Below are 25,084 nucleotides of genomic sequence, written 5' to 3' on the forward strand. Positions count from 1 at the left end.
ATAAATGATTTTAAAAAAAAATTTAGAAGGCCAACCCATTTATTAAACTATGAGAAAATCACTTATTGTTAAAAATTAATGTAAGAGAAAGTTATAAGAGAAAGCACCTAATGAGTTGCTTTCGTTTTCTGATTATGTGGGAATCAATTTCGAAGAGGCATTGGGTTTAATGATTATGTGGGAATTATTTTTTGATTATGCGGGAATCAATACTAATAACACTATTAACAAAAAGTTTACCAAACGCCAAACTGTTTTATCTCATAGCTGATTTTCTTACAGCAAATCTAATCGCGATTATTTTCACAGCACAACAATGCCAAACTAGCCCTTGGTAAAAAAACGTTGTATTTACTGAATTAATTAAAGTAATTGACAAAATTTATTTGGGTTACAATATTGAGCAACATACGCTATGTGAGGAGAAAACTTACATGTAATAGCGATGCTAAGTTATTTCAAGTCTGTCATGTATTATTATGAATATTTACTTGTTTATGCATTATATTTGAATGTATCAAGCGTAACCTCTTATTTTAGATTTTTATATATTGAAATTTGAATTTATATAATTTATTTGTTTTGAATGTTAAATTTTTAGTTAATTCGAATAAGTTAAATATTGATTGAAAAATGAGAATGAGTCTAGCACTTAAGTGAAAAAAAAAATGTTATATAAATACATAGCTTAGAGGTCTAATTTTTTACATTTGCCTTGGGCCCTGTAAAATTCAAGACCGGCTCTGTGTATTGTCATATCAACACATAACAATGGGTGATTGGCTCGGGATAATGCCACAACCCAATATTGGTAAAATTTTCTCATATATGAGAACTCATAATAACATAAAAGAAGGGAAAAAAAAAAAAAAAGGAACTATGCTTTTAGTACAAGAATTGTAGTTGGTCTTCTTTGGTTTATCATTTGGACTTGGACACTCAGTTTTTGTCAAAAAAGGAAAAAAATCCGGGTGAATGAAGCAATGTTATGCAAGTATGGAGTGTAGGGCTCAACTTTGGTGCCAAAATTGACCTTAAAAATTGGCCAACAGTAAAAGACCAAGCCCCCACAGTAAAATTTGATGATAATACAGTGGGCTTAAACAATCTGCGTATCTGGGTTTGGTTTGACTGAGCACCTTATCCCAAATTCATATCCCCATCTCTCTCTCAATTCCTATGTGAGAAAGACACACAGCCTTTGAATTGTACTTGAAATTTTTTTCCTCGCAAAACCCACAATGCCACCACCAGCCACTCTCTCAGCTTCATCTTCCTTCACTCTTCTCTCTCCCTCTCCCTCCCCAAAACCAAAGTTCCCTCCTTTCTCCCCCAAAAGACACTCCTTCACAATCAACCCACGTCACCATTCCCTTCACTCAGTTCCCTCCTCCACCGTCCGATGTACCGTCATCGAGAAAGAGACCCCGGAGGCCCAGCGGCCCGACACCTTCCTCCGCGCCAACTCCTCTTCGTCCTCCGTGCGGGCCCGCTTCGAGAAGATGATAAGGGAAGCCCAAGACACCGTCTGCGCCGCCATTGAGGCCGCGGACGGCGGTGCCACCTTTAAAGAGGACGTGTGGTCGAGGCCCGGTGGCGGTGGAGGCATCAGCAGGGTCCTCCAAGACGGCGCCGTTTGGGAGAAGGCCGGTGTCAATGTCTCTGTTGTCTACGGCGTTATGCCTCCCGAGGCATACCGAGCTGCCAAGGGCGCCGCCGCAGCTGATCACAAGCCGGGCCCGGTTCCTTTCTTCGCCTCCGGAATTAGCTCGGTAATTTCGTGAGTTCTGCTCGTTTTGTGAAAAAAGAAAGAAGAAGAAAATGTTGGGTTTTTATTTTGTTTGTATAATATATGGGGCTGCGGTTTGGTTGTGATTGTTTTCAGGTTTTGCATCCAAAGAACCCTTTTGCACCTACTTTGCATTTCAATTATCGGTATTTCGAAACTGATGCTCCGCAAGGTATGAATGTGATCATTTCTCATTTCTTTGCTGTGGATTGCACATTGCTTAGTTAGGTTGCGTTTGTAGGTAGGTAGGTAGGCAGGCTTGAACCCAGCTTTGTTGGTATTACTAATGAAGTAGATGATCTCTAAATGAGTTCAGCATTTTATGTCATGCTTGTGTTGAATAATGAAAAACCAAGGATATCAAAGATTGGGAAAGGTAAAGGTTAAATTTGGATATAAAAGTGTACATGTTATTATGATGAAAACTGTTAAACCCAGAAAAAATACTTTGACGGGCACTAGATTATGCTCACATGCTAGAAATGATATGTTGAGATTCTGATTACTTCCCTTTATGGGTTGATTAACAATCAGTAATAATGATAGTTGCAATGCTGATAATAATACTAGCAGTTGTGATAGTAGAAACAATAATAAGATTAACTATAGGGATAAGATATTTCTTCTCGTCAGTATCTGGAAAGTGTTCAATCAGTGATGTGGTGGAGAAGATGAGGCAGATATCGTATCACTAATAATTTTCTTTTTCCCTTGTTCCATGCATTTCCTTATATCACTCGTGTATAAATAATTTATGAATAAGAAAGCTCTTTGGACTCTATCCTGATTCGTCACATTTATGCAGATGCTCCTGGAGCACCTAGGCAATGGTGGTTTGGTGGCGGAACTGACTTGACACCTGCTTATATTTTTGAGGAGGATGTTAAGCATTTTCATTCAGTATGTAAAACAAAACAGACAACATCCCTTATGGTGTTTTGTGATTAAAGTCCCACTTCTTTTGAAAAATTCTGTGGCTTTAACTAACTGTATAGTGGTGTTGGCCTTCTTCTGTAGGTCCAGAAAAGTGCTTGCGACAAATTTGATCCTACCTTCTATCCTCGGTTCAAGAAATGGTGTGATGATTATTTCTATATCAAGGTATATTTCTTACTAAACCTTTTTAATTGTTATGTGTTATAAATTTGTAATATGGTGTTGATGGTACATAGATCATTTCTGTATGCAGCATCGAGATGAGAGGCGAGGGCTTGGAGGAATATTTTTTGATGATCTAAATGACTATGATCAGGAGATGCTTCTTTCCTTTGCCACTGGTATTGCTTGGAAATATAGAATCTTCTTGTTTTTTTGGTTGTATTTTCCATTAATTATTTCCTACTAGTTGAGTGACTGCATCCACTTCCTGCATGCACTTCCGTTGACTTGAAGAATGTGCAAATTCTGTGGTCCCTGCTTACGTACCAATTATAGAGAAAAGGAAGGATCTACCATTTACGGATCAGCAAAAGGCATGGCAGCAATTGCGAAGAGGGCGCTATGTTGAATTCAATTTGGTATGAAAATGAGCCCTGAAAATGTTAGTGAAATTCGTATCAGCAATTAATATGTAAATGAGGCCTAATTTCTGTTTTCTTTTAAACAAAAGGTTTATGATCGTGGAACAACTTTTGGACTAAAGACGGGAGGTCGAATTGAGAGTATTCTTGTCTCACTTCCACTGACTGCTCGGTGGGAATATGACCATGTAAGCTTACTGGTTTTCTCTGTACGGTACTTTATTTCTGGTACTACTGAAAAATGGAACGCCTTGAAGTTTTGAACTCATAATTGAGAGCAATCTTATTGTATGCTGTGCAGAAACCAGAAGAGGGAAGTGAAGAATGGAAACTGTTAGATGCTTGCATCAACCCAAAGGAGTGGGTATAATGTTCTGAAATGTATGTTTGTATCATTTTGAGATTTTTACTTCTTTTTCCCCACTCCTCTTGTCTTTCTTCTATCATCTTCCCTTCAATTTTTTTCTTCAATAGCTGAGGCTTAGAAGTTAGCAGTCGATATCTTGTTGAAAAGTAATCTAATACATGTTGAAGGTGATGTGAGTTGTGAATCATGTTAGAATTGTCATCTTTTGTAAGACTGGAAACTCTTCTTGCCCAATAAATCTGTAGTCGATTAAGATTTCCCAACTTCTTCATATCCTGTAATATAATCTAATACTTGCACCGGGTGATTTCGTTTTTTCCCCTGCACGGAAACAAGCCTGGAAATGAGTACGAGATTCTTCTCCTCGTGTTGGGTTAGAGCACAATGTATCCTACAGGGGAAAACCCATATGAACATGAGAAGGGTGGGTTTTCCGTTTTCATGGGTTTTAAAACCGTTATACATTTCTATGATCAAAGAAACAAAAACCCATATACATTTCCCAAAGGAGATGGGTTTTCATTCTCATTTCTAGTCCTAGTTTTAGCAGCTTTGTAATAAAATGGTAATGGCAATAAAACCTTTATATTTTTACTTAATTTGAATTGAATCATCCAAGGAGGCTTTAATATTTCCAATTGTCTCGTGAAGCATCGCATGGTTAATCAAAATGTTGCTTAACGAAAGATCTTGCAGATCAAGTAATGTGAAAAATACGGGCATAAATGAATGAATTAATTAGAAAGATCTTGCACAGATACTTATATTATAACCTAAACTAGAAAACTTCAAATATGTATCATATGGACAGACAAATTTTCTTGGAGCGTAGGCCCCCATTGTTAAATAATGGTGTGGTATGATGAATGATATGCAAACTCTAAGTCGCAAGAGACTTGTAACTCAAGTAGTTAAAGCGAACATAGAACTGACTCCATAATGGTGGTATGACTCAGATATGTTTGTACCACTTCCCGTTACGGGTGAAACTAAACTCTCTACGTACAAAATGATTAATCATGTCGATACTCGTGTACAGAAAAGTCATCATACAGCAAACAACCGTCCTTGTAGTGAAGAAGGTAATAGCAGTTGTCACAGAAGTAGCAGGGGTTCTCCTGAGCCCACTTGTCATCTATAGTCACCTGTGTTGCTCTAAATATTTTACAAACATAACATTTTCGTATATGCGGCTTCAGTTGAAATAAGAGTATCGGATAGGCTGCCCTGTTTTGTACATCCTGTGGATGAATCAATCTCATGTCTCTAATTACAATTGTATGTCTGCAGTCTCCCTGTTTCAAATCATTTCCCCAAATCAACATCAACAACCATCAACAGAGATGCATAAAAAGTTCATCAAGATTCTCACATACAGAAAAATACGTTGTAAAGCACAAAATAATGTTTCCCTTATAGAAAGGCATGAAAAGATTGCAATAGAGATACGTACCTGGTGACAATATAGATATCCAGCACCAAGTCGAAATTTCAAGTCACAAAACTGTGTCTTGTGCATGTCAACAGCTCTGAAATGAGGCAATTGTGAGCCCGTAACATCGCCTACAACTGCTTTTTGCTTTGTTTGCAATCCTCCAGCTGCAATCCATTCCCATTTTTTATGAGCTTCATCTTTAGAATTTCTAAGCCAATCAAATATAGGTTCACTATAATCTACTGCAGAGGGATCCCTCAAATCGTTGCACAATGTATCCTACATAGGATCAGCAATATGCTAGATTTCAGTGCAAATACCATCCTGATCATGAAAATAAACAATAAATGGATAGATTACTTACTTCTATAAGGAAATATCCTGAAGGGTCATGCTGCTTAGCCTTTTGCATCACATGGTCCGTTAAGCAGTAGATCTTATCCCTCAGTTCAGTCAAGGTTTGTTGTCCAAGGACCAAGAACTCTTGGTTCTGCAAACAATCTTACTTTGTCAATAACAGCAGGAACTTGAGGAAAGAATTATCTGAGTAATGAAAAAGAGTGCTACATAAATAAGACATGAATGACTCGGAATTGCTTTTAATTCATCTTTTCCCTAGACTCATAGAGGCAATAGAAATCCTGTAACAGAAGGAAGGAAACCTAACTACTTTTTTCTGGTCTATCTTTTCCCTAAACTATACTAAAAAAGAAGCTCAGAGAACGCAAGTCTGATGAAGAAAATAAAAATCACAAGTCTATTGGATGAAATTTTTGGTCTTGCTCCACTCGAAATGGACTACCAATTTATTGGAGGTGACTCAGTCACAAGGGACCTAAAACCCTACCTGTAAGAACCTAGCTAACTCAAACCAACTCCAGATTAAAAGGGAGGGACACATCCAGTTGTTCTTTAGGCTTAATTCTGCGAACTTCCCAGCATAGAGTTACACATACCATGACTTTCTTTCATATTTGTACAAAGATTAAATCCCAATCCACAGAGAAGCTCCCACTCAGGAATGAAAGCATCCTCAGCCAGCTAGGTTCGAGCATGGATATCTTTGTTTTTGGAGTTTCTGCTATGAAGCATGAGCTTTTTAAAAATGAAGAATTGCACTTGCACACATCTCAATTATAGAGACATCAGATATTTCAACCCTACAAATCAGAAGCCCACGAAAAATGCTAGCATTATACCTTGACTAGTATGAACCATATAATTGGCAAACAAACACCAAAACCAAAAGCTACTCTATTTGACATAAGCAAGAAAACACATTAGAGGATGCTATACCTTCACCCATTTTCGCGCATTATGGTAAACCTCAATGGAAAGAGCAACTTCTGGATAGTGCACAGGTACGTAGCCCTGAATGCTGGATGACTTTACCTGTTTGCATAAGAGGGGGAAAAAAAAGCATAGATATTATCAACCATCTGAGATGTCAGAGCCAGCAAATTGAACATGACTGCATGAAAACATTCACAATAGGCAACTCTTAAGCAAACCTTCACTGCTGAACTTGCAGATCTGAGGGGTTTCATCCTATCAATTGTCCTTGAGGATGTAATGGCACAATCATTGACCTTCGAACTAGGGCTGAATCACCATAAGAAAAACAATAAGTTGAAGATGTGAGAAAAATAATTGAGTGAGTTACATAATCATTCTACCAACTTGAACGAATGCAGTGTCACAGCAGCTTTGTCTTCATCTTGCTTCTCTTTGATTCTTTTAACATGCTCCACATTTGCAATATAAGTTTCCTGGAATGCGGCAGCAATTAAGTTGTGAACATGATAACAAAGATATAACTTGAACATAAACAAGGACAATGAAAAATGTAATGCAACGACAAGAATCCTAGATTGCAGGACCCTTACTAGGTATGCAATTGGGAAACTTTTGGGAGCTTCAAAAAGTCTCTGCTCAACACACCTGGGGTCCTTGAAAAATTTCCTAACTTTCTCAGTTTACCCTCATTCTCTTAAAAAATTCCCTTAGGTGGTACATTAGCCTTTAAACTAGATAGGTCTTCTCATTCAAATTTTACTATTTCTTGCACCCACCCAATTTTCAACAGTGTGATGCCTAGGCTTTCAAAATGAAGGAAGATACAGACTTAATATAACGAGGTACCATACCAAGTACCAACAATTCAGATAAATACATTAGCAGCACACACGGAGAAGGCAATATCTCACCTCTAGATCATGATTCTTTGCCTTCATTCGTTTTCTCTTCCTTGATTTCTTTTTACAAGCTTCGTCATTTGATGCCTCGTGATCCTTTGATCTACTGAATTTGGTGTATAAAAATCAAATAATGGATAAAAAACAATTTGGAAATACATAGCAGATAGAGAATACTCATCAAAGTAGAAAAAAAGACTATAATAAGACATATGAAAGATTCAGTTAAATTTGTTCGCTTATGTATAGATATGACTCACCCTTCATCGGAAGGCTCTTCTGGAATAGGCAAAAGATTGGGGGAATCTTCATTGTCCTACAATCAAACCCATGATAAAGCCATACCTTGTTAGCACAAGCACTGCTGTATTATTTATCAGAGCTTCTTCAAATCACAAAAAAGCACTAAGTGTAAGTATGAGTGTACCTTAAATGCTTCCTTGATAGCCATATCCACCAACTCTTCCTCAGTCAAGATTTTGAGCTCATCCACCCTGCACAACAAACAATAACAATGTGAACCAAAACCCACCAGCTAAAATTCAAAATGCAAAACCCAAGACAAAGGAAAGTGAGAATGTTTACGAAATATCTTCGTCTAAGACTTGGGATGAACTTGAAGATACTTCAAATTCTAAACCCTGCAAAATAAGCCCAACACAACTTTAAACTAAATGAATCAATAAAAAATTAGCAAAGCAATAACAGAACTATCAAGAACTCATCAACCAAGAGTACCTGAAGTTCTTGGACAATAGAAGACTGGAACAAAAGGACGCTGGTGAGGGAGCCCACCAGATTGGGGACGAAGATGGGCCCACCTCTGGGAACTGAGAGTTCTTCCTCTTCCTTATCACAACCATTGTTATTGTTATTGGTGTGTTCTTCGTCTTCAACACTGCAACTGTCATCGTCATTCTCTGCCATAATCTATCTTCTTGTGTAAAGTTTTGAACTTTAATTACACCAACAAAATGCATAAACTATATATCTTCTCAATTTTCAACGAAAAGAAACCCAATTGGGAAAGCAGCATACGAAGTGAAGGGAACAGTTGGTTTCATTTACAACAAAATTGAAAAAAAGAAAATAGTATAAATACCTGTGAGGTGAAGGAAGTCTAGGGTTTTTGAGAGAGAGAGAGAGAGTTGAAGACAAAAGTGTCTCTCTTTGCGTCTCCCGGTTAACCCTCCAAACAAACAGTTTGTTTGTTTTTTTTTTTGGACGAAATCCAATAAACAGTTTGTTTTTACAGTAGATATGTTACAGAACGCGGCAAATATATGCCCTGGTACTGTCTAGGGATAGGGAGTTTAAGCAGTTCGCAATGTGGGCACTCTCAACAGTAAAAGAGAAAGGGAAAGAAGGTTTTTTGTTTTAAAAATAAAGGTAATCTACTGAAATGTCCCCTGAACTTGTATATAACTCTCAATTTACCACTTGATCTTTTTTTTAGCGAATTAAGGGCTCAAATTAAAATTTATTATAAATGTTCCCCTCACCGTCAAAATTCGAACATTTCATCCATTATTCCATCCATTTGACTCATTTTGACCCTTTTTTTAGGGTTCTTTTCGTCATCTTCAGCCTATTAAACCCTTACCCAGTCAAACCTTCACACACTTCCCACATACATCGTGCTCCACCTCCATTTGTTCATGTTTCTGGCGATTTCCAGCTATCTATCTAGAGAGAGAGAGAGAGAGAGAGAGAGAGAGAGAGAGAGAGAGAGATGAGGACGAACTTACCCGGCAGCGTTGATGGGTCACACAGAGGGAGTTCGGAGTTCGAAGACGGCAATTCATGGATGTTGCCATCACGGGTCTGCTACTGTGGGAATGTTGCGAAAATTCAGACTTCTTGGACCTCTTCACATCCAGGACGAAGATTTTATGTTTGTGCGCGGGTAAGTTGAATTTTGAAGTTTGGGTTTCTAATTTGTAGTTTTGAGTTTCCAAGTTTTAAAACTGTCTTTGCATAATCATTGTCAAATGTGGGAGTGGGGTGACCCTGTTATGTGCAATAGATCTAAGCAAATAATTCCAGGACTGCTGAGGAGAATTAACAAGTTAGAAGCAGAAAAAAAGAAAGGGAATTCGAAGCTGAAAAACCCATGGTTTTGGGTGTCGTTGTGCATGTTTGGGGTTATTATATGCTTGATTTTGAATGAAGATAAAGGCACTAATGGGCAGCTGTAAAAAGGGATGAGTAGTTGGCATTTTGTAAGGGTTTGAAAAGGATGGGTGGTTGCCATTTTGTAAGGGTTAGAAAGGGATGGGTAATTGGCATTTTGAAACGGTTAGAAAGGGATAGGTAATTGACATTTTGTAATAGTTAGAAAGGGATAGGTGATTGGCTTGTTGTAAAGGTCAAAAAAGGTGTGTAATTGGCTTCATTTCGAGTGTTGTGACCAATGTAATCAATGTATGAGTTGTTTTGTTGAATGAAAATGCAAGCTCTCATTTTGACAATTGAAATAGTAACTGGCACACCAAAGATATGAACTGCACTGCAAATACCAAAATATACAACATTTGAATTCACATGTCATTACATTAATAGCACTTAAAAATACACAGACACATCCCCTAAACAGTCTTGTCCAAAATCCCTTAAACATACACATACACATACACATCCACAACATATAGCTTTGCCATCAAAGCTTGTCCAAATTCAGTTTCAAAAATACATCTTCATCACTAACCATTACAAGTTAGCTTGTACAAAATCAGTTCAAAATATACCAGCAAATAGATTGCAAACCAAAATAAACATCACAATTCTTCAACCATTCACTTCAAATATGTCACTAAACTCTCCATGGCCTTATTCGTTTTGCTGGAGATTTTAACCTAGGCCTTTTTGGAGAAGTTACCATTGGTTGAGGTTGTGAACTTGAAACTTGATGAGCTTGTAAACTTTGGGCAGGTTGTGAAGGAGCTTGTGAACTTTGGGTAGGTTGTAAAGGAGGTTGGGAACTTGAACCTTGGCCAGGTTGCCAACCAGCAAATAGATTGGTCTTCCTTATGACATGGGGGGCATGGGCTCCTCTTTTCACATATTTCAAGCATACGACCCTTAAGCCTTCAAAACACACCACAATAATGCAAGTATTGATTCAAAACATCAAGGTTTAATCCAAGTACTTACATTAAACTTTGGTCTGGCTTGAGTTTGTTGTTGTTCACTCACAACACCTCTGCCTCTCACAACACCTCTTCCCCTGACACCAACTGTTGCGCTTGCAGTTGTTGTTCCACTTGCATTAGCACTAGCAGTATCAACACCTCCAGTTGCAGCTCCTCTTGCCCTTGCACCTCTTCCCCTCACAGCTCCTCTTCCCCTCCTGTTGACTCTTGATCTAGCACCTCTAGGTTGCCCCTTCATTGCCAATAACAAAAAATGACATGTGAACATAGCAAAAACACTCCAATTCACATGTTAACATAGCCATTTCCAGCAAATGAAATGTGGAAACAAAAAAATTAAAAACAAATCTAACCTGTCCATTTTGGGAACAAGTTGCAAAATTGTGACCTTCTTGTCCACAGTTGTGGCATGTCATTACAATGCCATACCTCTTAAGTTTTGTTGCCCATCTTGGTATTTCATCAGGTTCTTTATTTCTCCTAAGTTTGGGCCTTCCTGGTTGGATGTGATAAAGAGGTGGCTTGATAGGTACATGCCCTGTTTTTCTTCAATATGATTGATTGACTAGGCATTGGAGATATATAGCCCTTATAAGCCCTATCATATGCCGGCCTTTGGTAAAGTGCATGCACAAAATCCAGAGGTCTGTGCTTACTCTTTGCTACTGCAGCCAAGGCATGTGGACATGGGATTCCACTTAAGTCCCATTTTCTGCAGGTGCATGTATGCCTTTCTAAATCCACAACAAACATAGCTCCCAACATACTATTAACTTGATACTTCCCCCCACCAGCATACGAAGCTATGCAGTGGCCACTTTCAATTGAATTCTTTTCCACAATAGCAAATATTCTTGGACCAACCTCATGGGGCCACACTGTCTCTCTAAGTCTAGCCATTCTAAGCATCAAGTAGGTTCTAATTCTCTCCAAAAGAGTAACAATGGGCTTATCCCTTGCTTTTAGGATTGCAGCATTAAAACACTCACACAAGTTGTTTAGAAGTATATCACACTTTGGGACTGTACTAAAGTGTGATCTACTCCAATAAGCAGCTGGTCTCTCGTCAAGCCACTTATAAGCTACCTCAGATTAACCCAACATCTGCTCCATTTCAGCTTCAAATAGAGGTATTGTTGTTGCCCTAGCTGCTGCCCACAACCTCTGCTTCAAAGCATTACCAGTATGGCCTACAAACTTGAAATTATTGTGCAAGTGCCTCACACAATGCCTGTGCTCAGCAGTGGGCATCAAAGCATGAAGGGCATTCCCTAAACCTTTTTGCTTATTAGTAATGAAAACCCAGCCATGGCCATTTTGAATACCTACATCTTGAAAGAATATGTCAAAAAACCAACTCCAAGTCTCTGTGTTTTCAACTTCAACAACAGCAAAAGCAATTGGATACATCCCATTATTTCCATCAACCCCAACTGCACTTAGAATCTGCCCTAGGTGACAACCCTTAACATGGCACCCATCAAAACCCACCACTGGTCTACATCCTTCCACAAATCCCTTTTTAAGTGCTCCAAAACATATATAAATCCTCTTAAAAGTAGGATTATCACCCTGCAATTCAGTTTTCACAATGACAGTACTTCCGGGGTTATTGCTCTTTAACTCCTCACAAACCCACAACTTTCCATATTGTTCTTCAGTACTACCTTGAATTCTAGCTTTTGCAAAACTCTTGGCTTTATAAACTTAAGCCTCAGTTACATCTATGGCATAATGTTTCCTTATTATCTTCATGAAATCTGTCACTTTCATCTTGGGATTATCTCTTAACTCCTCATCAAACCTCTTAGACAGCCATGATGAAGTGGCATACTTGGTTCTTTGCCTCCTTCCACATGTATGCCTTGGAATATATGTCTTAATCCTTGTAGTTGGACCTTTCCCCACATGAGAAGCATATAGCATCCATGGACATGGAACCTTTTGTTTATTATCTCCTTCACATTTTAGCCTCACCCTATATGAATCATTCCTCACCCACTTCAATGGCCTTGCACATGAAACTGCATAATACCTTATTGCTTCCCTACACTGCTCCATGTTGGTAAATTCCATTCCCAAATGAAATGTTGGCTTCAGCAAATCAGATTCTCTCCTAAACTGCTTAAACCTAGGAGCTTTTCTTCTGCAGCTACGGTTTTTCACACCTTCATCCTCATCATCTTCTTCATCAAGACTTACAAGTTCGTCGGTATTGTAATCTTCACTGTCAACCTCACCAGGTTCTTCATTGTATTCTTCATTTTCTTCATCAACTACATGTTTATCAAACAAGTTGTCATCCTCTTCCAAGACTGTCTTGAACCCTTCTTCATCTGACTGCTCAAACTCAGAGTCAATCAACTCAATGTCTGTCTCACTATCATCATCTTCAGCCTCATCATCTTCAAATTCATCTGCCTCATTATCTCCTTCATTATCTGCCTCATCATCACCATCAACATCCACTTCTACAAACTGGTTCCCCAAATCACCAACATCAGTTTCAGTTTCAACTTCTACTTCCAACCCCAACTGTGGAGCAGATGCAGATGCAGATGTCTGGCTCTCTGACAAATGTGGTTGATGCTTATATGACAGATATAAAGGTTGAACTCTAGAGGTAGGTGTATGCTCCACAAACTCAACTACATGGGCATCTACTTCAATTGGAACAAATCCCCTTCTTTTGTTCCAGTAGTGGTACTGAATTTTTTTATGGTCGTATCCTAAACATATAGCAACATCATACATGTCAAGCATTGACAGGTGGTCAACATTACAGTTGTCTGCCCATGTTACCTTATCCCGAACATACTTCCCCTTTGAAATATAACCTCCATGGTGAATTTCTAGGGAGAACAAATCTGGATCACCTATAAAAAAAAAAATTATATATAAAAGCAGTACTTTATCACACCAACTTATCCTTATTGCTCAACTACCATTCTAAACTTGAAATTGACTCAGATCCACCGACTATTATGCAGACAAAACAACACAAATGCTTTGGGACCACATGTATTTCATATTCAAAAAGGCATATCACCCAACACCACAAAATGTCAAAAGCACCGACAGACCAAGGACCAAAGGACCAAAGGACCACACAAGCTTAAACAATTTCAACTTGGGAAAAGCGTTTACTTACTGTATTTGGGAGGAGGCCCTCTGTTCCGCACCTGCAGAGGCAACACATCCAGAGTCATGTTGCGTTAAATCAACGGACCCAAAAGAAGCTTTATGAAAAAGCTTTCAGATTCCTTCGATTTTGCCCCCTTTCGCGCCCTCAGTTCAGTCCCTTTCGAACCCTACCAAAGTGAAAGCGATGTGCGAAGTGTGTGAGAGAGGTTGGTAATTGAATCCGCGCTGAATGACGAAAATAACCCTAACAAAAGAGTCAACGTGAGTCAAATGGACGGAATAATGGATGAAATGTTCGAATTTTGACGGTGGGGGGAACATTGATAATAAATTTTAATTTGAGCCCTTAATTCGCTAAAAAAAAAAAGGTCATGTGGTAAATTGAGAGTTATATACAAGTTCAGGGGGCAATTCAGCAGATTAAATAAAAGTAAGGCTAAATTACTCATTTTAAAAAAAAATTTAGAAAAAAGAGAAAAGAAAAGCAGCATGCCGATTACTTTATTTTTATTTTTATTTTTATTTTTATTTTATTTTATTTTATTTTTTGTCATTTGATAGGTAAGGAGATGGAGGAGTATTATATGGGTTCCTCAAGATTGTCTCTTACGTGAATCAAAGAGCAACTCTGAAATTAATTTTTCACATGAATTTCTTAAAAAAAATATATAATGATTCATATTCTTGCCATCTGAAAACTTAAGGCATTCCATAGATTACAACTTGAATAGTACATATCATCTGCTGTTTTTCAATTTTCTAATTGGATCTCACAAACTTCTTGAGATGTAGCATCCTCCAATGGGTTCTTCTCTTTCTCTTTGTTCTTTCCCCATAGAGTTGCGGACAAACCAAGAATAATCAAGGAAGCTCCTAAAATACTGAAAATGTTCACAAATAATAAAATATATTTTAAATTGATAGCAACCCAGTATTCCAAATAAGTGAACCCAAAAAAAAAAAAATTCATACCTTCCCAAGTGTATAGCTTCTCTTAAAATGAATAGGCCCATTATAGCTGCAACAACTGTGGATAGTGGTCTAAACGCTGTCATGAAAACTGGGCCTCTTGTTTTTACAACTAATGTTTGCACATAAATGGTGATTCCAAAAATCAAAACTCCCTGCAAAAATTTCACCTCATCAAACTTCCATGAGGAGAGAAGCTTTACCATTTGACAGTTGAAGACCTCTTCAGATTCTTACACTGTACAAAGGAGCAAGAAGTGTACTGTCCCATGACAGCTTCCAAGAGGATGCTTCCTGATCTAGAATTGCTGCCATGATCGCCGTGAGTAGAGTCCCCGATAAGCACGTTATCGATGTAAGAGTAATAGGTGCAGGATACATTTCGATTGTTATTGTCTGCATCAATCAAATGTATGAGTATTGTAAGTAACTGCTAACGGAAAGTTGTTCCTGTGACACTTTGTTTTTGGTTGTAGTGGTAGAATATGTGTCAAGCACCTGCAAGATGTAGAATGCTGATGAGGAAAAATATGAAACAAGAAGAATAAGGGAGCCCTTTATCCAGTCTCTGTCTACGGATGATTTGGAAGTAGCAGATTGATGGGAGGCTTGAGTGTGCATTGAAATCACAGCAATTCCCTCGTATAGCGTCATCAGTGCTGCACCGGCAAAGGCGATAAGAGTTCCCCCAATCTTGGCTTGGGTACCAAGCTTTGTAATATCAAATTTTTCCATCCTGAGTACATATCATAGTGTAAATCCTTAAATCAGAATGCAATAATGCTGTGAGTTCCTTTTTATTTTCAGTGCAAAGGTATACTCAAATGCAATGGTGATTGGACGTATTGACCAAATATATTTCATACCTGCACAAAACTGCTATGATAAAGGTAATACATGGAATAAGGTTGCCCATAGCAGATGTAATAGCTGGTGAAGTGTATTCCAGTCCCATGTAATTCAATGTTCTTCCCAACACTCCTCTGAATTACACAGGAAGATGCAGAAAATTAATATCAATTTTCATTTGTCTGATAATTGTCCAACATTAGTTGGGGATGATTTGTTAAGAGGTTAACAATTTACTCACCCCAGCAGACCCAAGAAGAAGACATTTCGAATTATCGGAACACTGATTTTGCTCTCATTTTTCCTGTCACGAGATAGGTTATGGTTAATCAGACGACAGAGGATACTGTTCATATTGGAGGAGGGTGCCATATTTTTATGCAGGCTATGGAGGAAATCAAATGGAAATAATTAGAAGAGTTATGTTGCAACCTTCTAACAAGGCAACAAATAAAGAAAGAGCTTTAGACTTTAGAATCTTAGGACCATGAGTTATAAGAAGAATGAAAACTAACAGACCTCTCAAAAAGAAGTGCAAGAAGAGCAGTAGCTAGCGTTCCAAAAGCATGGCCATAAACCACAAGCACATAACAGCTCATGCCTTTGTCTAGAGAGACCTTAATGACAACAGGGAACCCTGCAAAGCAGATGTTAGCAAATATACAGAGAATGTATGGTTTTGACACCTCCCTTTCGTCCTGCTCTTCCGTTTGCATTTCCATTTCCATTTAGCATGTTGTTTTCACCATGACCCCCTTTTATATCAATTTTGGGGAATGTAAGGAAGAAAATGATCTGCTACAGATAATTCTGTGTTTCTGATATATCACCACTTCTTTTCTTCTATTTTTTTATTTTAAGTAAGAAGGAAAGTTCTTTGTGACACCTCAAGAACTATTATAATGACTCAATGCATTTTACATTTTAATGTGCCCAAGCAGAACTCCTAAGCAGTTTTATCAAGTTACAACTTTCTACCAATTAATCTACCTAATTTATTTTGTGGTCAGCATCAGCATCAGTCTTAATCTCACTTACATACTCAACATCATACATGACTTTCTCTTTGTCCTTCTGATTGATTTCAGCACTCACCAATCTTTCATTTCCACATACAACATCATTTGATTATGGTAACTTTTCCAAACATCTTGTAGAAGAAACGAAAACGGGCGATTGGAGGATGGTTCTAATATTCTTTACTTATATGAAGGGACACTTCGAAATTTTGTAGAGATTAGTTCAAACATTGCACCTATAGTTTTCCATTTCCAGAACCAACATGATTTTGATTATTGGGATCACGTTTCTTATAGAAGAAAAGAACATCAATTATTGAAGATTGGTTCAGATATATCACAACATAAAGGAACATTATCCATTTGGGGGATATTTCTCTGTTCCTGATATATCACTACTTATTTTCTTCTTCTTTGTTTTTTTTTATTTTTAAGAAAGAGGAAAGTGCTTTGTGACACCTCAAGAACTATTATAAGAAGTGACTCAATTATGAGTTGGGTCTTACCATAAGTTCCTCCTTATGCGTTGTAGTTTTTAGTGTGCCCAAGCAGAAGACCCGAGCAGTTTTATCAAGTTACAACTTTCTACTAATCTACCTTTTATTTGATCTAAGCAACTTGCTCAGATATGGCAACGCTCAAAATAGCTTCTTCTCCCTTTCTGGTTTGCCTTTCGCCCACGAAATGTGTACGAGCAGTTATCTACGTAGCTCACACGATACTGAAAATGTTCAAGAGTTGAAAGTGTAGGATACCACAATTCAAGAATAAGCTCCTCCTTCTTCACTAGGCAATATATACATGACTACGAATGCATGCCCAATCAAACATGAAGAAGCTTGTAGGCTTAAAAGGCTGTATGTCTGGCATTCAGGTTGAATGAATATGAATTACAGAGCATGCTCTTTTTCTTTTGTTAGTTGATTGCCCAATTAAAAACAATCCAATAGTGCCGACGGGTTCTAGCCCAACAGAAAAGAGCCTTGACTTGCAGACTAGAAATCTCGTATTCGAATCCCATGACATCTTAATTGAGTGTACATCCTCTCCCCTATAGTTTACGATCACTTGTGCTAAAAATGCAAAATTACCAATCCAGAGAAATTTTTATTTTTATTTTTATGATAGAGAATTTTTTTTATAGAACATATATGGTGGGAGAAAATTTCAGAGTTCAATCAACTCACCAACAAGCTATTCTCTTTCAAATAATCAAAAACTCATTTCAGTCAACTCATTTGGGTACTTATTTAGCTAAATAAGTACCCAAAAGCAGTGTTGTTAAACCCTTTTCCTAAAACCCTCCAAATTTAAATAAATAAATAAACCTTTAAAAATAAAAAAAAAACTCCAAATCAAAGCAGCCTCCTTCACTCCCCCTCTCTCTCTTTCTCTGGTTCCTGATCGAAGCAAAGCAGTGACATGAGTGCCCATCTCTATCTTCGCCACCGCTCTTTCACTTACCTCAATCGCCACCTCACATCCTCACCCTTCTCCACCACCACCTCCAAACTCCCCACCCTTTACGAACCAGCTGCCGCCGCCACCCAAAACGACGACGTCCCCACCAGAACCCTCCAACTCCTCTCATGGGGCAGAGGCGCCTCGGGCCAACTCGGCGGAGGAATCGAAGAACTTCGTCTCTACCCAACCCCTGTCGCCAACCTCGTCGTTCCCGCCTCATCCTTCACCCTTTCACCAACCCAAGGCCGAATTCAAATACCCAATTGCTCAGAAACAAAGAACAATGCCCATGGCAGTGTTGTAGAGGTGGGTATTTCTTGTGGGCTTTTCCACTCGTCGCTGTTGGTGGATGAAAAGCTCTGGATTTGGGGTAAAGGCGATGGCGGTCGACTTGGGTTTGGACATGAGAATTCTCTGTTTCTGCCCACTTTGAACCCGCATTTGGATTCGGTTCGCTTCGTAGCGCTTGGCGGATTGCATTCTGTAGCGCTCAGCTCACTCGGCCAGGTCTATACTTGGTCAGTACAATAGTAAAGACTAGACATTTCTTGCATTTCATCACATGTTGAGTCGCATTACATTTTGTTGATTGCAATAGTTGGGTTCTCTTGTTTTTTGTTTTTTTTGTTTTTATCTGCACAAACATTTATGCATTTTTCTTCTTGGAAGAAGAAGTTAGCAAATATGGTTGCAATGAGCAGATTCTGTCCATAGCTTGTAAAGTTTGCATCTTCTCAAGAGTAATAGTTTCTAGTCTCAACTATGTGCAATTAAAGGTGGTGTTTGAGGAAGAACTGGCCCAATTACATTTGCTTGTCATGTGTTGAAAGACCAATTTGCTATTTTAACTCTCCAACCCACATCAATGTTACCACAGTCCACTTCTTCTATCCATTTGATATAATTATTGTTTTCATGTCCACTGCAAATCTTTTATGTTCATTGACCATATTGCTCTATTGATTCATGCTTTTGGTTGGATAACTTCATGGTTGTCATTAAACATGAAGCTTGCAGGGGTTATGGTGGTTTTGGTGCACTTGGACATTCTGTTTATACTAGAGAATTGTTCCCTAGATTGGTGGAAGGCTCATGGAGTGGGAAAATACATCATATTTCAACTAGTGGGACACATACTGCTGCAATCACGGAATCAGGTTTGTTACTGGGACCTTTCATTGGAGTAAAATGGTACTGCCTGGGTGCAACATATTAATGGACTCTAACCAAGAGGATGGGAATAACTTAAACTAGTAGTGGAAGTTTGTTGCAGATGACATGCTTTTTCGGTTTCTTACTCCTTTCTGGCTTTAAGCATTTATTGTTGTTTCTGGTATGAAGATTTATGTTTACATGTTTGATTTGTCATTAGATATCTGGGTATTACTCATTGGATGTAGCATGTAGGAGAACTTTATACTTGGGGTCGAGATGAAGGGGATGGTAGATTGGGACTTGGTCCTAATCGGGGCCCAAATGAGGGTGGTGGACTAAGCATACCCTCCAAAGTAAAAGCATTACCTGTGCCTGCGGCTGCTGTTTCTTGTGGAGGGTTTTTCACAATGGTACTGACAGAAGATGGGGAACTTTGGAATTGGGGAGGTAAGGTTGTCACTTCTCATGTGGAAAACTTTTTTCTCCCTTGCCTTCTTTCTTATACAAATTAATGGGTTTTTTTTTCTTGGAGAATAGTGAAAGATCATATTGAAAAGATTTATTTATAAATCACCAACAACCCCCCCCAAAAAAAAGCATGGATTGACCTAATATAATGTAACTTAACAACATAATTCCAATGCCAAATAAGTGTTATTAAATTATTGTAAGAAATGGTGTTATAGTTTTCAAATGTTCTCCCAGATATTTGCTTCATTAGTCAATGAGCTTCTGCAAATGAATTTTAATTTGCAGATTTGACAAATGGAGATTGCCAGAAGGGGGTGGTATTTAGTTTATTTTAGAGATCATAAAGTCATTGGTACTTCTATAATGAGTAGCATTCTTGTTACTCTTCAGTAAGGGGTTATCTAATTGGCTCTTGATGTTATTGTCATCTTTGACTTTGACGGACTTCTAATTGCTCCACTTTTGTGAAGCTAATTATCATGTTTTCTTGGTGTTTACTCAGCAAACTCCAACTATGAGCTTGGAAGAGGCAATAAGGTTGGTGGTTGGCAACCAAAACCATTTCCTAGTCTTGTAGGCGTCCGTATCATTCAGATAGAAAGTGGTGGATATCATTCTCTTGCATTAACTGGTAAAGTGACAGCCGTGTCTCATGATTGCAGCAACAACACTTGCTGTCTTTATTTCTTGAAAGGTTAAGTCTTATGTATGGCCTTTCTTTCTTGATGTTTAATTTTTAGATGAAGGTAAAGTGCTTTCCTGGGGACATGGTGGGCATGGTCAGTTGGGCAACTCTTCTATCCAAAGTCAGAAAACACCTACAGTTGTTGAGGCTTTAACTGACGAGCGTGTCATCTATATTGCTTGTGGAGGTTCATCTTCAGCAGCTATAACAGGTAAGATGATTCTTGTGTTCTCAGATACTGTAATCTATTAGGTCTTAGAAATATTTTGTTATGTCGCTCAAATGTGTAAATGCTGTGCAGCCTCTAATTACATTCCACCAGGGTGTTTCTCTTTACAGTGAATAATGTGCTCCTGTAGTTGACACACGTGTTGATTTTTCCTTTAATGATTTATTCATCCGATAGAAGATTTGTATTCAGCCATGCCTTTTCATTTGGTTTGCTATGCGTTGGTAGTGTTGGGGATTGAAACTTAGACCAAAAGTAAGGACTACTTTAGAATATTCTGGAAACAACTGAAGACTTAAAGGACATCGGAGTAAGAGCATCAATAATTCTTGGTTGCATAATTCAAGAACATGGTTAGGCTGATGTTCGGACCTGGTTCAAACTAGTATACTTCATATTTTCATGCATTTCCGATTTGAAATTGAATGCCCCCGCCTTTTGTTTCGTAACAGATAAAGGAAAGTTGTATATGTGGGGAAACACCAAAGATTCTCAATTAGGAGTTCCTGGGCTTCCAGAGATACAACCATCACCTGTTGAAGTCAAGTTCTTAATGGAGGAAGATGGATTGGGACCCCACAATGTGCTGTCTGTTGCAGTTGGTGCTTCTCATGCCATGTGCTTGGTTTCAAGGTCTGAGTGTTTCAGTTTGATAATTATTATGATTTTCTTTTTTCTTTTTTCTAATGTATATAAATTCTGTAACAGGGATGGAATGTCCAACTGAGCTGAAATGGAGGAGAAAATGGATGGATAGCTATGATTCAGAGGTTAAACTGATTCAAGATGATAAATATTATTTCATGTGAGAAAGACAGTAGACTTCTAACCAGGAGAGAGTGAGAGACGAACAAATGCTTTACAGGAGATAAAATGTAAGCACATTGGAGAGCCAGAAGTTGCTGCCCCAACTCCGTCTGGCATTAGTACCGCATCAACTTGTGCAAAACTCTATGAAACCTCCCTTCGAAATGCAATGGCTCAAAGCCGTTCTGCAAGGATATGCTGACAATTGACAGAACTCAGTTATTGTAAACACATGAGAGATTTCCAGGTTCTTTAAATTATTGGCAGCGATGGTAGGTATCTTGCTGTATATTTAATGTAGTGCCCCATTCTTCTCCGAGTTACTAGAATGCCCCAGGCTGGGACTTTGGCCCAACTCTTTACTACGTTTTTGTACTACTTTTGACTGGGGCTGTTCAGATGAATAATCTGTTCCAAATCAAAATAAACTTTGTTTTGTGTTCTCATGATTTCTTTACCCACCTGTGGGTTTTTGGAAGTGTTTTTTTTCTACCCTTTTTGAGGTATATTTTTTGGGTAAAACCTGCATACAGGTCGTATCTGTGATTAGCTTGGTACCTTCACCATCAAAAATGGACCCTACGGTTTCTAAACATCATGGTACTCTCACTTGGCTTGCTTTCACAGCTATCATCTGCTGATGTGAATGAGCCTTCACTTGTCGCTGTGGAATGGAAACCCTATGGTTTTGTAGCTTTCATAGCTTTCATGACAGAGTTGCCCCATCATGTTCCTTGGCTCATCATCTTTCTCGTGGCCCCTTCGAGTAATTGAGTACAAGCATTAGCTTGTAGGGATTTCACTAAAATTAACGGCCCACGTCCGTGGGTGATCTAATGTCAATGATAAGAAATCATCTGCACGTGTGAGCGACTGGTTCCTCGTCCACTCGTGACTATTGGCTCTAGGTGGTGGCTTGGCTCCTGGGTAAACTTCGTTTTTTGCTCATAAGATGAAATGGGTTTTGGTTGTCTTCGATCCCCACAGTCAAGGAGACAGTGTGCACAATGTGGACCACCAAGCTGCATGCTGCGATCGTTTGGTGCGTGACAAACTTCAATAATTTCACCATGTTTGGCTCCATCTTATTCACACCTCTCACGACAAACATTTACGAACGGGGCTTTGGCCCCATTAATATTTGCCTCGGGCTATGGCCCCATTAATATTTGCCCCTTCCTTGCATGATTCCAAATCTCAACGGAACGGAAGGGAAAATCACTACAGACACCCTCTTGATTTGTCAGGTGTTTTTATCACAGCAACCATGTATGTACATGACATCTAGTAAATAATTTGTGTAAGTAGACTAGGTCAGTTGGTCAGGATAGTAAGTCTGTTTTTTTACGCTCAAGTTTGAATTTTTATTTCCATAAATTAGATTAATTTAAACCATCAATTGTATATAAATAAAATAAAATAAAAGATAATTTGTGTAATCTCATATCTTTCGCTCAATACATTAGCACATCGCATTATAAAAATAAGAGGAATGCTAAAAGACAGTGTGCGTCAAGCATTAGATTTATGTGGATTCAAATTATAGATCTCATTACTATCGACATTTGAGAGTTCACTTAAGCACATAAATTCACGCATGCAACTCTCTCTAGTATAACTTTGAAAACAAAAGAAAGAAGAAAAAAAATCAAATTGTATAGTGTTACAATTGATCGTAATGAGTTGATTATATGATCAGCTAATCATATATAATTCAAAATATATAGAAACAAAAATATACAACAAGAAATGTAAATTTTCTTTTACTATTAACACGTATGTCTCTCGTGGGACGCTTTCCTTACAGGTTTACGCAAACAAATATGAACACAAATCAAAACAAACGTTCAAAATAAAACCCTATATGGAAAAAAAAAACAAACTAATAATGTTATGTAGGACAAGCTTCCCTAATATACGCTTAATCATGTTATTGCCTGGCCAATCAATCACCATTGTGTATCAAGCGATTGATTCTAGCCGTAAGTGAACACTGAACACTGCGATGCCGGCCTCGACAGCTTCGTTCCCGCGCTTGCCGGGCACGCCTCCATCCCCACCGGGGGCACCATGCAGTTGTAACTCAAGCACAGCGACACCGTATCGGGTAACATCGACCCCGGCTCAACAGGGAACCCGGATATGTAATTGTGCTGTAAATACAATGTTCTGGTAGTGCCCACGTACACGCTCTTAACGTACTCCCTCGGTACGTTCCCAAGCAGACGGTTGTTATTCAAAAACAAGCTTTCCACCCCAGCCAGGATCGGCGACAGCTCACCCGTTATGGAGTTGTGGCTCAAATCCACGATCGAGCCCTCGCCGTAGGATGGTGGCTGGGACCCCACGGGTGGGACCCACCCGGAGAGATTGTTCCGTTGCAACAATAAAGACTGGAGGGTGGTACGGAACAGAGTTTGAGGGAGGGGTCCACTGAGACGGTTCGTACCGAGATCGAGGTGGACTAAATCGGCGAGCGAGTCGAAGAGGGAGCCGATGAGGCCCGACATTTCGTTTTCCGAGAACGACAAGTAACGGAGCGTCGTCGGGAGAGAAGGCGGTAAGGGACCGGTGAGCTTGTTGCGTTTTAAGTCCAGGTGAAGGAGCTGAGACGACACGTTGTGCGGCAGCTCGCCGGAGAGGGAGTTGGAGGCGAGGATGAGGACTTTCAGAGCCGGTAAACGGGTCAGACCCGGGGGGATTGACCCGGTGAGGCGGTTGTAGCTGAGGTCGAGGGTGTGGAGGTTGGAGAGGAGAGAGAGGGTCTGGGGAATCGGACCGGTGAGGCGGTTGTTGGTTAACGAGATGACTCGGAGGTTGGCCAGTCGGCCGAGTTGGAACGGGATTGGACCTGTGACGATTCCAGGGAGGAGGATGAGCTGAGTCAACTCGGTGAGGTCGGCGAGGGAGGGAGGGAGCGACCCGGCGAGGCCGGGCGAGTCAGAGAGGCCAGTGCCGAGAGTGAGGGTGGTGACTCGGCCGGAGGTGCAGGTGACGCCGGAGAAGGTGGAGCAGGGATCTGGTGCGGCGAAGTCCCAGGTGGAGAAGAATGCTGTGGCCCCTCGGGAGGGGACATCGGTGAGGGAGTTCTTGATGGCGGTGAGGGCTTGGAGATCGACGGAGCTGATTTTCTGGTTTTGTTGTTGATGCGACGGTGGCGTGAGATTGAGAAGAAGGAGGAGAAGAAGAAGTGGAAGTGGGAGTGAGGAGTGTGCATGTGGTTTGGCCGCCATGACAAAAAAACCACCCAAACCACGAGAGAGAGAGAGAGAAAGAGAGAGAGGAAGTCAAAACTGGTGCGGTTTCATGTAAATCGTAAGAATGGGTTATGAAGTTATGATGGATATAACCGTTGCCTTGCGTAATGGCGTTATGGCCCAACCCATTTATTTGAGTCACCTTTCTTGACTTATTATAAGAGCGCCAGTTACTTCATTTACTCACTACAATAATTACCACTGATTACAATCTTTCACACCTGTAGAACCTTACTTGCACACAATGGATGAATCTTACTCCATTGCTTGAGACAGTCGTGCACGCGGGGGCACCTCTCAATTGTTAATGCATGTGCGGCTCCCATTTCATCAACGGCTGAAAACCACTCACATGTGCGTATATTTTTAAGCGGAATCAATACATATAGTTTGAGTGTTTTACCCCCTCGAATCAAACTGAGAATAGTGGTCCTATATATGAGTTGGGCAACTTTTGAGGTGCATAAAATATGTCCTCTAGGATCACTCTTCATCACTTTTGGTGGTTTAGGACATAGGGGGTGGTTAATTGGTTGGACAACTTAAACTAAAAGTACTAATACTTCTTCAGTGGTAG

The 25,084-nt window shown here is 39.4% G+C and overlaps 5 protein-coding genes and 1 pseudogene across 8 annotated transcripts; 2 read left to right on the forward strand and 4 right to left on the reverse strand.

Moving 5' to 3' along the window:
* The first annotated feature begins 1,104 nt into the window (after window positions 1-1,104).
* On the forward strand, window positions 1,105-3,934 carry LOC110767371 (oxygen-dependent coproporphyrinogen-III oxidase, chloroplastic). The gene is made up of 8 exons (XM_021970899.2): window positions 1,105-1,772; window positions 1,886-1,961; window positions 2,595-2,689; window positions 2,807-2,890; window positions 2,979-3,066; window positions 3,182-3,306; window positions 3,399-3,497; window positions 3,611-3,934. The coding sequence occupies exons 1-8, from the start codon at window positions 1,242-1,244 to the stop codon at window positions 3,677-3,679; spliced, it is 1,167 nt and encodes a 388-aa protein (XP_021826591.1). The 5' UTR covers window positions 1,105-1,241; the 3' UTR covers window positions 3,680-3,934.
* Window positions 3,935-4,587: 653 nt separating this feature from the next.
* On the reverse strand, window positions 4,588-8,543 carry SRD2 (snRNA activating complex family protein). 3 transcript variants are annotated; one of them, XM_021970882.2, is made up of 12 exons: window positions 8,409-8,543; window positions 8,045-8,236; window positions 7,892-7,947; window positions 7,734-7,800; window positions 7,567-7,622; window positions 7,319-7,412; window positions 6,792-6,880; window positions 6,623-6,713; window positions 6,408-6,503; window positions 5,476-5,601; window positions 5,130-5,390; window positions 4,588-4,971 (listed from the first exon to the last, which is right to left on the reverse strand). In XM_021970882.2, the coding sequence occupies exons 2-12, from the start codon at window positions 8,231-8,233 to the stop codon at window positions 4,690-4,692; spliced, it is 1,407 nt and encodes a 468-aa protein (XP_021826574.1). In that variant the 5' UTR covers window positions 8,234-8,236; window positions 8,409-8,543; the 3' UTR covers window positions 4,588-4,689. The 3 variants fall into 3 exon arrangements, with proteins under 3 accessions (XP_021826574.1, XP_021826575.1, XP_021826576.1); XM_021970883.2 differs by having other exon boundaries at window positions 8,045-8,240; window positions 8,409-8,542; XM_021970884.2 differs by lacking the exon at window positions 8,409-8,543 and having other exon boundaries at window positions 7,319-7,409; window positions 8,045-8,389.
* A 1,307-nt stretch (window positions 8,544-9,850) lies between these two features.
* On the reverse strand, window positions 9,851-13,808 carry LOC148295940 (uncharacterized; annotated as a pseudogene). The gene is made up of 3 exons (XR_015834436.1): window positions 13,610-13,808; window positions 10,812-13,334; window positions 9,851-10,690 (listed from the first exon to the last, which is right to left on the reverse strand). The product of XR_015834436.1 is annotated as an uncharacterized LOC148295940 (transcript).
* A 453-nt stretch (window positions 13,809-14,261) lies between these two features.
* On the reverse strand, window positions 14,262-16,248 carry LOC110767373 (WAT1-related protein At5g07050-like). The gene is made up of 7 exons (XM_021970901.2): window positions 15,940-16,248; window positions 15,662-15,724; window positions 15,438-15,554; window positions 15,070-15,307; window positions 14,809-14,967; window positions 14,575-14,726; window positions 14,262-14,483 (listed from the first exon to the last, which is right to left on the reverse strand). Exons 1-7 carry the CDS (start codon window positions 16,146-16,148, stop codon window positions 14,354-14,356), a joined length of 1,068 nt encoding a protein of 355 aa, XP_021826593.2. The 5' UTR covers window positions 16,149-16,248; the 3' UTR covers window positions 14,262-14,353.
* A 1,486-nt stretch (window positions 16,249-17,734) lies between these two features.
* On the forward strand, window positions 17,735-21,694 carry RUG3 (Regulator of chromosome condensation (RCC1) family protein). The gene is made up of 7 exons (XM_021970902.2): window positions 17,735-18,421; window positions 18,921-19,060; window positions 19,311-19,505; window positions 20,032-20,160; window positions 20,270-20,425; window positions 20,896-21,076; window positions 21,152-21,694. The coding sequence occupies exons 1-7, from the start codon at window positions 17,862-17,864 to the stop codon at window positions 21,168-21,170; spliced, it is 1,380 nt and encodes a 459-aa protein (XP_021826594.1). The 5' UTR covers window positions 17,735-17,861; the 3' UTR covers window positions 21,171-21,694.
* A 1,294-nt stretch (window positions 21,695-22,988) lies between these two features.
* Window positions 22,989-24,644, reverse strand: LOC110767376 (Leucine-rich repeat (LRR) family protein). Its single transcript, XM_021970903.2, has one exon. The coding sequence runs from the start codon at window positions 24,481-24,483 to the stop codon at window positions 23,227-23,229; it is 1,257 nt and encodes a 418-aa protein (XP_021826595.1). The 5' UTR covers window positions 24,484-24,644; the 3' UTR covers window positions 22,989-23,226.
* Between the last annotated feature and the right edge of the window lie 440 nt (window positions 24,645-25,084).

The sequence above is a fragment of the Prunus avium genome, chromosome 3 (assembly GCF_965620075.1).
Source record: "Prunus avium chromosome 3, drPruAviu1.hap1.1, whole genome shotgun sequence".
In the NCBI taxonomy this organism is placed as follows: domain Eukaryota; kingdom Viridiplantae; phylum Streptophyta; class Magnoliopsida; order Rosales; family Rosaceae; genus Prunus; species Prunus avium.